Below are 12,089 nucleotides of genomic sequence, written 5' to 3' on the forward strand. Positions count from 1 at the left end.
AATGGAGGATGGCTGCTTGGCTGAAGATGGGCAGTTACAGTGGATTATGTTCCAGGACCTTGGAGCGCAGGAGTGCTGCTAGAAAATGAAACTCAGCTAATTAAGACTTAATTACTACTGTCCTAGGAGGCTTCCCATTGTGCATTTCCTTGGCCCTGCTTCATTAGAAATAGTTGGTAGTTAGATCCCAAGCTCACTTCCAAGCCAAAAAATAAAGGGAGGAAGACATAAAAACTGGCCTTCAAGATCCAAAAATTAGGGAAAAGAGGGGGGTGGCCATGAAGCAGACTCAAGTCCCTTCTCAACCTGACACAGGGCTCCAGACCTCATCAGATCGTGTCAGGACCACAAGACAGCAGAACTTCGTTTTGTGAGTCCTCTCGGATTTCACCCTTTGTGGTCCATTGCAAAGGCCTTGGTATTTTTAGTTTGAGTGAAAAATACACTGACTCCTATACCTGCCTACACACTGCAGAAATACCACTGGTGACATGTGGAAACGAGATCAGGCCAGAAACCGTCCTTCAGGCAGGAAGGAGTGGATGCATGCATCTACCGAAAAATACCAGATCAGAAGCAACATCCAAAACCTCCATGTTCCTGCCACCTCGTGGCCATAAGAAACATGAATCTTCTTAAACCATCACCGTGTTATGTAACTGGGCAACCACATATCTAGATATTGATCTTACGCCAAACCACTGTATTGAAGGGTGAATTGTACCAACTCTAGCTGTGAGAGGGAGGGAGACGATGAGGAAAGCATGACCCCAGGGCCACCAGCTGAAGAGTAGAGTCTCAAGTATCCTGCGGTCATTTTAACAATATCATACCGCAGTGTCTTCTCTGGGAAATGAGAACCATAATATCCTTTCCCACACTCCTACCATGCTGCAAAGATTGCATAAGGTAAGTGGGAACATACTTTAGAAAACTTAGTGTTATTCAGATAAAAGGAAATGGCATCATCGGGTAGAAAGCGGGGCACTGGAGGTGTGGTATCTAGTCCACCCCTGGCATGCTGGTGCCCGAGACCCCGGGCCCCACATCGGTGGTGCTCAGGTGGGCTACTGCTGACCGGGGGTGTTGGTGTGAGGCTCTTTTTTTCTCCTACACTTTGAGTGCCTTGCTGTGGAGACGCAAGCAGTAATGACCAGCAGTCCCCATCCCTTCCTTGCCAGCCAGAGGGAATGGCTGTCATCAGGGGAGCAGGCTCGGCTCCCCCTGGCGAGTCCCCTCTCCCTGGGTCAGTTAGCTCCAAGGCTGGAGGGAGCCAGGAGAGCCATGCCCTCTCTTCCTTTGTTCTGACCGCCTCGCCTTGACCTCCTTTTGCTTCTCCCTCCGTTCTTTTCAACTCCGCAGACCAATAAAGCCGTGGCCAAGGGGGACTTCCACCAGGCCAGCACCAGCTCCCGGCGGGCCCTGTTCCTGGCTGTGCTCTCCATCACGATCGGGACCGGCATCTACGTGGGCGTGGCCGTGGCCCTCATTGCCTACCTCTCCAAGAACAGTCACCTGTGAGCTCCTCTGGCACAAGGGGAACAACTTGGGCCAGCTTCGTGCAGACGCAGAGCACGCAGGGCGAGCGAGGGAGGAACACCTGTGTGATGCTGTAGAGTATAATTTATTGCCAAACGACTCGATAACACCCTGACACTTTCTGCCCGTGGAGATTTCTTTCATTTTACCCTTTAATTTTATTTTCACAACACTGTAAAACACAAGACAGATGGGCACTGCTAACCCTTCCAACTGGAAGCTCCAAAGATCCTTACCCTTGAGGCTGTCTCTGGATGGATTCTGGTGGATTAGTGGCAGTGCAGCTCTCTCTGCCGCCTGCCAGTGCCTGGAAAGCCATAGCATTAGCAATACACAAACAGTAAAAATGTGTTTATTTTTTATGGACTATGGTGCAATAGACGGAAGGTGGGGACGTGTCACTCTTCCGTCTGTTGCCCTGCTTGACTCCTCTGTCATTCTCCCTGTCCGTGTACCTTCCCTATGGAAAGAAAACAGGGCTGAGCAGAAAGACAGACAGAACTTCTGGCAGGAACCCCATTGTCACTGGTCTTCGGTGGGTCCAGCCCTGAGTGCAGTCAGAATAGTGTGGAACCTGTCCCCAGGCTCAGTCTTTCATTCCCTCCACTCCCCGGCCTAGGGTCATCCAACCTCCCTTGGAACATGCCCAAACTTTGCAGTCACCACACAGCAATCTGCAATCTTGGGCCTCACTGGTCTGGGGGGAGAGGGGAGCAGGCCACAGTCTGTCCCAAGACTCCTCCCAGAAGGACACCAAGGTTTACTCCTGGAATTCAAGGTGAAGGAGCTGTGGACACCATCTCAGCGAAAGGACAAGCGTTGGCACTCACCTTGGTGACACCCAGTGGCACTAGTGATCTTAGCAGGAGATGAACATTCTCCGTTGACTAAATGAATAGCTATTTTCTTGTCATTTTTTAAAAGTGCAACAATTGCTTCATGCTGCTTACGTTATCAGATGAATGCTGAGAAATAATCAGACATTTTTAAACCGTTTCGCTGCTGTTTCCCGAGTGTTCATTATTTAACAAAAATTACTTTTTAGCTGTTTTGTTTATGACTTTTCTTTCTGATTAATACTGTTTCTTAGGTTTCACTTATAGTTTTTACTTTTTTAAATAACTGCAGAGCCACCCAGGACTCAGTTGCTAGGACAGTAGTAAGGTCTCCTAAGATGAGAGTCACGTCACCTACCTGCTGGGGTCCTTGGGACCACACGAGATCGTGTGGCCCGGTGCCTAGTGCAGGGCCTGCGTAGGGTGCTGCTTCATCCACGGTGGCCACAATGACAACTAAGATGATGTGAATCTAGAAGGACATGGTGGCCCTGACGCACTTGAGGACTGTTGTGCTGCTCAGCAGTCCCTAACAGGACACCGAGGGGGACAGACAATAGGACCAGCCGCTTCAAAAGGTGGCCAGGGCATTCCTACGCCCCGTCGGTCTCCTGGCACTGTTTAAGATGCCAGAGGTCTCCCTCATTTGAAGCAGCCTCTGTGTTTAAAAGGCATCAATGGAGCAGCCTTCCCTGCTGCTCCAGGATATCCTAGTGTCGAATGGGCACCGCAGCTACCGCAGGGCCAAAGCTGCCTTTTCAGAGACCCTGCCCTGGGTTTCTGGGCCTCACCCCTGAGGTTTATAGGGCCTGTGAGAGGCCTCTTGTGCACTGGCTTCAGTCCCAGCCCTTATGCAGACAATTTTGTGTTTCATTTTCTCCCTCAAAGACACCTGCATTTGTTGCCGGGTGTTGACATCTGCTGACACAATTTACCAATAAACCATTGAGCGTAAATTCAGACCCTGAGCGGAGGCTGACCCCTCTAAGAATGCAGCTGGCCCACCTCCTACTGAGAGGCCACCTTTGCGTCTGTGCTCTGCTCTTGATGACGTTTCAGCATCGGAGGGAGCCAGGGGTTGTGTGCGAACCTGTTGCCATGATGTCTCCACCCCGGGACCTTTTGAAGCCCCTCCCTAGTCTTTAGGATGAACTGAGCTGCCCCCTGGGGTGGGGGGAACCTCAGTTCCTGGGGATCTCATGTGAAGACTGCTCATCTTAACAAAGTAATGGTGGACACTAGACCCACAGATGCCCGAGGCCAGCAGGCCACTGGCCCCCTGCCAAACAAGCATGTAAATCGAGCAGTGGATTTGTCATCTCACTGAGCCCCACAGGAGGGGGTCAGGGCTCCACATGGGTGAGGAGGGAGAGAGTAGTAGCTGTGGGCCGTTTAAGGTACAGCAGGGCTCTGTAGGCCAGTGGCTGTCCTGCCTGGCAGGAAGGATATTGATAAGATCATGGTAAGAGCCAGTACAGCTGCCCACAGGAGGGCGGGGTGACCTCAGGAGTGAAAGTCGCTGTGGGTCTTTGTAGTAGAGAATGTGTCTTGAGTGAGCCGCAGGTCAGGGGAAGATTATTGGGGGCTCTAAAGGCTTGTCCATATCCACCAGGTAGAAAAGAGAGCATGGCAGGATGATTGGGGTACGGGGTGGAATGTGGGTACCTTCCTGGAGAAGCACTGGGGTGAGACATTCCCAGGGGTGGGGGTAGCCTGGGCTTTTCAAACCCAGACAATGGTGAGAGGAGTGGCCAGGGTCTGACATGTCTCAGGCTTTCGGCCTCCATGGAGTTCGGTGTTGCAGTTGCTCTGGACTTTGGGCCATGCCTCCTCTGCTGTTATGATGCATCTGGGCTCCAGGCAGTGAGGTGACTGTCTATTTCGTGGAGCAGTGCTGTCCGTCTCCTGTCACCCCGAAGCCCTCTCCTCCAGCCCTCGGTGAGCTCCGGGCTGCGCTTCCCAGGCCAGGGAGACAGGTTCATGAATCTGAGTTCAGCACCTGGCCATGCAACCTGCTGACCGGCAGGGAGGGACTGAAAACAAGGCGCTCTGTGAGGGGCCAGGCAAGTGCCAGGGGGTGTACTCACCGCGTCCCTGTCACCTCTAGGGGACTATGCCTGGATTTTCACTAAACTAGGTCCTCCTGGGCTAAGCGGGAGATTAAAGTTGATAGATGGAAGGAATGGCGGAAGGGAGGGAAGGAAGAAAAGAGAGAGGAGGAGCCGAGCACGCACAAAATCACGGCTCCGTAACTCCCGCAGCTCCGTTCTCTCCAGCCTTCGGTGATGACACCTCCTGTCACCCGAGCCCAACTCGTAGCTCAGCTGAAAAACAAACAGCCATTTGGGTCTGTTGCTTGTCCACACCAGAGAAGCCTAATTTGGATTCAAACTATTTTATTAAACCAATCAAGATCTGCAGATGGAACAAGATGGGGAACAGTTAGCATTCTTCCAAACCACCTGATGTCTTTGTGTCCTGAATGGGATCCCAGCACATTTGTGAAAGATATTTTTCTCTCTTTGGTTGGGTAAACAAAGTATTCCTGACAGATGAAAGTCTGCTAAGAACAGCTCTCGCTAAGGGGCTGCATTAGCTGAAGGGCTGATAAAGAGCTGCAACCTCCCCAGCTCCCACCACGAGGCAGGTCTTATTTATTCTCTCAGGGAGTCCTGTGTAACTAGAAGCAAGAGGCCGTCCCTGTCCAGAGACGGTCAGTTTTCAATTTAGAAACAGGGATCAGGACACTTCAGTATCACTCACCCTTTGTTTTAGCCCATATGGAGTGAAACGTGGACGCCCACAGATGACACCCCCCTCATTACCATTTCTGGAAAGAAATCCAGCTGTTTGAAAGTCACGAGCCAACTCTTCACCTGGCATCCTGGGAGCTCTCAAACAATAGGTTACATGCCACACCCACACCATCATGCCTGCAGCCCGCTTTCCAGGTCTCCAGGTGCCCCAGCATTAGACTTACGAGCCTTGTCTTACATCCCTCCATGTCTCTCCTTCACCTGTGCCAGAGCCACTTTCCAGAAAGCATCGCCTGCCACCTCCACCCTGCCCGCCTGGGTTCAGGCTATCAGCGCCTCCTGCCTGGACAGTAGGTTGCCATCTGGACTCTTTTCCACATTCACCAAAGAGCACGGGGAATGGTTTTTCAAAGCTCAGTTCTGATTGTTATCGCACCCCTTCATAATGCTCCCCATCTCCTGTAGAAAAAGCACAAATCCTGTAGCCACACTTGTGAGGTTCCTTACAATCAAGCACCTTGCACAACTTTTCCACCTCCCCACCACTCTTGTTCACGTGGAGGGCATCCTCGCACATGCCACACATTCATCTATGACACTCTCAAGAAGGATCACAACTCAGCCCTCCTCCAGGTCCCTTGGCCTAAGACATAGCATGAATGTAACCTCTGTAAAAAGTTCTCTGGCCACTCTTCCCTCTCCAAAAGCTATGCTTGCCTCTCCACGCGAATGCACTATTATGGTGCTTTTCACAGTGTATAATGAATTTCTGTTTGCATGTCTGTTTTGGCCACAGGACTGAGCAACTTGAAGGCAGGACACGCCTTGTCTTTCTAATTCTAGAGCCAGACCCAGAGTCTAGTTACTTGTTGAAGAAAAAAAGAAATTGATTGATTAATGCCTAAATGCATGGGTACATGGGTGGGTGGATGGATGGATGGTTTCCACCTCCACTCCTTCTCACATTTCATTCCCCTCCTGCCTACACAAGCTAAACTCCCCGCCCCAGCTCAAGGCATCTCCAGGTGCAGTTCACAGGAGCAGGACTTTCCTTCTAGAGCCAGCTCACGGCTCATCAGTGTACAGACATGTCTGTGAAAGGCGTTTCTATTAAGACTCTCGAAGCCGAGGAGCTTCAGGCACAGCCAGCCCTGCCTCCTGACAAGCTGCTTCCGGAGGCTGTGACACCAGCTGCCGCGGGAGAGGGGTGACTTCCTGGGTGGGTAAGGGAGCTGCAGATGGGCCAGAAAGAAGTTGTCATATTGTCATCTCTTGAAGGAGAAATCAATGCCTTAGAGGAAAATGCCACCCAGAAGAGAACTGACGAACAAAGGTCTTCAACCTTTATCTGGCCTGTGACTGCCAAGTCCCCACTGCCATCTCTAGCCATGCTGTATAGTGAACAAGTAGCAGCAACGCCTTGCAGATTTATCACAGGTGTCGACCCTGAGAGAGAAGGTGCCCTACAAAGAAGGGCTCCTGGAGGCCAACTGGGCTCGAATTTAAAAACAGAGCCTAGCAGCCATTTCTACACAGGGGCCTCGCATGCAAAGCAGGCTCCAGGGAGAAGCCTGCACTGAACTGCCTGCCTGCCCGGTGTCCCTGCTATTGGGACACCCTCATAAAGGCGTTCCCGGCGTCCTGTGTCAGCCAACAGGACGGAGACTTTCCCCATCCAGTTGGGGCTGTGCAGCTACGCCCTCGTTAGCATGCCCCCCTCCCCTTACCTTATCAAGAGGGAAGTGAGAAAAGAATCTGGGGAAGGTTTTGGGGGGAAAAAATAAAACACTAAGTTTTTGGCTGCTTGAGTAGCATCTACATTGATGCATTTAATGCAGGATTTCTAGAGTGTCTTCCTACTGCGCAGAGAGGCAGCCCAAGTCCCTCTCTGGTGGACTGCTGCCTGTCACGACAAACAGTCCCTCTCTCTGGAGCCTCCAGATGACGCCTGCAGCTAAGAATAGCCTGGAGGCATCCATGGAAAATACATCTGCTCAGCACGCGTCAGGCGGGCATCTCAGAGCTTCCTAGCACAGGTCACAGTCCCCGGTGAACCCCGGAGGAGCCTTCTGCTCTAGGTCCCACACGGACATTCAACTCAAGCTCTGAGCCAGTTTGCCAGAGGGGATGGAGTATGTGCGCCCCGAGGCAGAGAGCACTAAAAACCGCCTGCAGGAGAACACACCCGGGGCACTGCACACAGAGAGGCCCCTCCTCTCCCTTCACCCCTTCGGGATTGTCCCCCCGTCCCCAGCCCTCTCCTAACTCCCTCCTCCGGTCCTCTGTGCAATGCGGCTGTGACAGGAAAAGCAACTATGACCTACTATCTTCCTCCCTAATAAATACGGGGGAGCGAGGGGAACATTTACAGGGAGAAACAAAAGGCAACCAGAAAATGATGAAGCAACGTCGGACTCAGGAACTGTGTCCGAAACCTTGATCCAGACCTCCCTGTCCCCGGGGCAGGGCATGGACGCCCCACTCATGGTAGTTACTCTAGGGCTTGGGCACCAGCAGGAACGCGAGGAGGGGCTTTCACAGCAAACACGTCACCGGTAATTGTCCCATTTCCTCGCCCATTGTTGCCCACAGATTTGAAGCTAGCTTCCTTTTGCTTTCTTTCTTGAAAAAATACTCACTGCTTCTAGTTGGCAGACTAGAGGCGAGATTAAGCAAGGAAACTGTGAGTTACACTTTGTGGGAATTCAGGCCTCCACATGTGGACAGACATGGAAAAGGTGGGTAAGTAAAGAATTCAGGCAGAACCTTGCTCAGCTTTCCCTTTGTCCTTCGGCTGGAGCTCCCGGCCAAGGTGGACCCGAATGGGAGCGAGAATGGGAGCGAGCGTGGGCCTGTGGAAGTGAGTCAAAGGGGTGGGGCCTGGGAGAGGGAGGGGCCGCCTTTTTTTTTAACGTTTCTACAGTTAAAAGTTACTTAACTCAGCCACAATTTCTTATTTTAGGAACGAGTTTCCAATCCTGCTCTAGGGGAAGAAGATAAGGTATTGTAAATGCTTCTTTGTTTAAAAATGTTTATTTATGCTTTCGTTCTTTGTTGAGGTGCCTAGCTAAATAAGTGATCGAGAGCTCCTGAAACAGAAATAGTATATAAAGCTCTACTCCCAAGAATTCTGTGCAAGTCAGAGAGATTTAACCTTGAGCTGGTTCAAAGTTTCTACTGGAAAGAGGGCTGGGGGGGGAGGGGGGGCGAGAAGAGTATTCATTTCCAAAGAAGTGAGAGAAATAGTTTACCAGGACTGCGAAACTATGAATGGAGCATTTTTCAGTCGTATTTCTGGATTTGCTACCTCTGTATTTGTCAACATAGGCAAAGAGGAATAGAATGTTCTCCGAATAATTGAGCCCAAACCCTTACCCTTCGCTTGGCAACATGAATCTGACCCTAGTCATTAATGTGTGGGTCCAATGGCTTGACTACCCATGGTCCCCACCCAACATCCTGTCCTAGCCACCATTCCAGGAGCCAATAACACTCTTCTCTTTCATGGAATAATCTAAGCCCCTACCCAGCCACCCCCAACCTTACACAAGGTGCTCATCAGAAAGCACCCCAAGCTATAGCTTCCCTTGGAAAACGGTGTAGAAATGTGCTGGGGTGGGGGGTGGCCATCTTCTGATTTGCACGACTCAGGATATAGATGGAAACATCAGCAGATCATCAGGTCAAGGGACTTTGGACGTCCTCTTACGGAAAGGGCAGGGGACTCCGTCCCAGGCCCTCCTCTTCATCACCCCTCATTTCGCCCTCCTGTCCACCCTCTTTCATAGCCCAATTCCCCCCTTTTGCCGTTAAAATCTCAGTGACAATGAGATACAATGAGAAAAGCAATTGTATTGAGAATCCAGAGAACGGGTTTGCAGAGAAAACTCTGCTGCCAGGTAGCTGTGCTGCTGGTCGGCACATTTAACCTCTCTGCGTCTTAGTTTCCTAGCTGGTAAAATGAGGCAATTGGGTTCGGGGGACCCTGAGGTTCTTTTCAGTTCTGATGTGCAGGAGCATGTGTCTCTACAACGAGACACTCTGATGAAAGGCACAATCGCTTTCTTATTTTCCTAGTTTCCTAGCTTCTCCCCTAAGCCCCTTTGCAGATGAAGCAAAAGAGCATTATATTCTACAAATGGCACAGTTGGCTTCCGATTTAGAGATTAATAGTCTTCTTTGAACAAAATCATTGTTCAACCTTTATATGGACAAATTATTTCCTATAAAATTGCATCCTAAAATTTTGCATCCTTCAGAAAACACTTTCCACTGTTGGGTTAAATTTTACTAATGGCTGGTTTAGCAATTCTGTCAATTTCTTTAAAAAAAAAAAAGGAATTTTTGCTTTGTATTTGGGCTAATATATCTGGGCTACATCTGATACATTGATAATGATCTTAATGAAAGAATTCATGAAGTGGAAGATAGCTGGGTATTAACTTTCCACAAGAAATTAGCTGTTTCATTAAAGAGAATTATTGTTTTCAGGAATTTGTTATAAGTAACTAAATTCTAGAGTAACCACAAGTAGAAAGATAAAAATCCCAGACCCTAAGACAGTACTTTCTCCTCTCTTCCCTTCATGGTGAGTACGGTTTGGCTAACTAGCCAAACATTTTCCGTATGAATGTAATTCATGAGTTCTGAAAAGATAAAGTTTAAAGGATAGGCCGCAAGCAAGGCGCTATTTGAATGAATGTCGCCCTAAGGGAAAAAGGGAGGTTATTTCCAAGTTGGCATTGAATCTGATAAGCAAAAAATACTCACAGGCAAGTTGGTAATATTTTATGAGGGCGTAGCACTACTACAAAACTAGACTTGTTTTTTTCTTTAATCAACAATGTCAGCCTAGGATTAGCATCAGCTTCTGGAACAGGCGGGAGCTATAACCAGGGCATGATTTAGAGGCTGGGAAGCTGTTTTGTTAACTGTAAGGCTGTAGCTAGGAGGGATTTCAATAGTATCACTTAATCCCAGTCATGATGAAGCCAAGACTTTGTCTACACACACCTCTCCCTCGATTCAACTGTTAGACCAGAGATAACTGGCTTTTCTCAAGTTCTCACTCTGATTTTCTCAGGCAGTCAGGTGGTGTCTGTGGAAGACTCAGTTCTAGTCAACATTAGCACTAATAGGAGGTTCTAGGCCCAGGAATTTGATTTATTTTGAGTTGTTTAACCAGGTTGAGTAATTATTTGGCTATAAAATGGCAACAAGTTGAACTATTTTAAAAAAATAAAAACACTGTCTGAAAAGGCTTAAATTAAAATGTTAGGGTAACTAAATGTGGCATTTAGAAGTTAAATATAATGTCAAAAGAGAGAGAGAGAAACTGACTCCTTTTGTTCAAGAAGCCCAGTTTCAGAGGGTCTCGGGTGTGTGAGAATGAAGGCAAAGTCTTGGCTTCTCTATTTCTCTACAAACATTTCTCACTAAATTGTGCATGATTTTTAATTTAAGTGGATAAAAAAAATGGTGGCTAGAGCCCAGACAATGAACGCGATAAACAAGTATTTATATGCATCCATTTTGTGCAAAGTGCTGAGCTAGGTGCTCTGGGATGTTACAAGTAGCATAAGAAAATTTCCCTCTGGAGGGCCTTACCCTGGCGTTGGAGAGACAGAAACACAGGGAAACAGAACTAGCAGTGTGGCAAATGCTAAGTAGGTGGCCAAAGCTATGTTATGGGACCTTGGTGGCAGGCATGCTCCGGTGCACCCGAAAGGTCAGGAGAAGCTTTCAGGAAAGAAGAGAAACTTGGATAGAGTAGGGTTTCAGTAGAACTAAGAAGAATACAGGCATTCCAGAAACCAGGATTATTGTAATATAAAGGTGTAAAGCAATAAATAAGGCTTAGAAATAAAAATATGGCCCTGGCCCGTGTGGCTCAGTTGGTTGGGCGTCGCACCTAAAGGTCGCCGGTTCAATTCCCGGTCAGGGCACATGCCGGGCTGCGGGCTCGATCCCCAGTAGGGGGCGCACAGGAGGCAGCCAACTGATGTTCAGCTCTCATACGGATGTTTCTCTCTTTCGCTCTTCTCTCCCTAAAAACCAATAAAAGCATTTAAAAAAATTAAAATATGGATGAAAAGTGAGAAAAACTACAAAGTTGCTGAGATGCACCCTTATTTCTCATTTTCTGTGTGAAGTGAGCAGTCATGGGTGTACTGAAAAGATGCACTGGCTGAGGGACTGAGGGACCCTGGTTCCACTGCCACTTTTATCATGAGTCTCATCCCAGAGCCGCTGACAGACCCGAACCCAGCTGTTCTCTGATGTCATCAGCACTATAATTTGAGGCAACTCTCTTCAACTCTCTGGACTTCAGTTTCCCAATATGTAAAATAATAATGTTGGACTCAAATGTTTTTAAAGCCTATAAGCCCACTCAGGTCTTAGGAATATAAATTCAATAATATATATTTTTGTCATTTCACAGAAGGATAATTAAAAAGATAATATATAAGTTAACAAATGGTTTATAAAAGTAAAATGAATGGAAAGGATTATTAACATGTTTCTCTCTCTCTCTCTCTTTTTTATTTTTCTTAGATTTTCCCAATGGATTCTCTAACAAAATCAATCAACCAATTTGCTCTGGAATTTAGCAGAAAGATAGCTGAATCTGCTGAGGGTGAAAATATTTTCTTTTCTCCATGGGGCATCTCAGTGTCCTTGGCCATGCTGTATTTGGGCACCAGAGGTGCCACTGCATCCCAAATAGCCCAGGTGAGTGGCAAAGCTCAGTCACCCTCTGTTGCCTTTAAACAAAATGCTTTCTTTACCTTTTACCTTCATTTTTCTCCCAAATTCCAAATATCTCACATTCTAGAACTATATCCTTCAAAATTCTGATGAAATGAAAGATGCACTTAAAATTAAGTTTTCTAGACCATAAAAAGGAGTCTGGGAAAGGAAGCTGACTTGCTTGGAAAACCATTTAAGAACCTGTGTT

The 12,089-nt window shown here is 48.2% G+C and overlaps 2 protein-coding genes across 3 annotated transcripts in view; both read left to right on the forward strand.

Moving 5' to 3' along the window:
* SYNDIG1 (synapse differentiation inducing 1) overlaps positions 1–2,680 on the forward strand; it is a 48,037-nt gene extending 45,357 nt beyond the window's left edge. For both annotated transcript variants that reach the window (XM_081148744.1, XM_081148745.1), the window contains exon 4: positions 1,363–2,680. In XM_081148744.1, coding sequence (XP_081004870.1) covers positions 1,363–1,521 — 159 coding nt within the window. In that variant the 3' untranslated portion in view covers positions 1,522–2,680. The remainder of the gene's footprint in view (positions 1–1,362) is intronic.
* A 5,141-nt stretch (positions 2,681–7,821) lies between these two features.
* LOC308562359 (uncharacterized protein) overlaps positions 7,822–12,089 on the forward strand; it is a 30,871-nt gene continuing 26,603 nt past the window's right edge. The window contains exons 1-3 of the mRNA XM_081148344.1: positions 7,822–7,869; positions 8,094–8,132; positions 11,687–11,863. Coding sequence (XP_081004470.1) covers positions 7,849–7,869; positions 8,094–8,132; positions 11,687–11,863 — 237 coding nt within the window. The 5' untranslated portion in view covers positions 7,822–7,848. The remainder of the gene's footprint in view (positions 7,870–8,093; positions 8,133–11,686; positions 11,864–12,089) is intronic.

This window comes from Miniopterus schreibersii (assembly GCF_964146895.1).
Source record: "Miniopterus schreibersii genome assembly, chromosome: 10".
Lineage (NCBI taxonomy): Eukaryota > Metazoa > Chordata > Mammalia > Chiroptera > Miniopteridae > Miniopterus > Miniopterus schreibersii.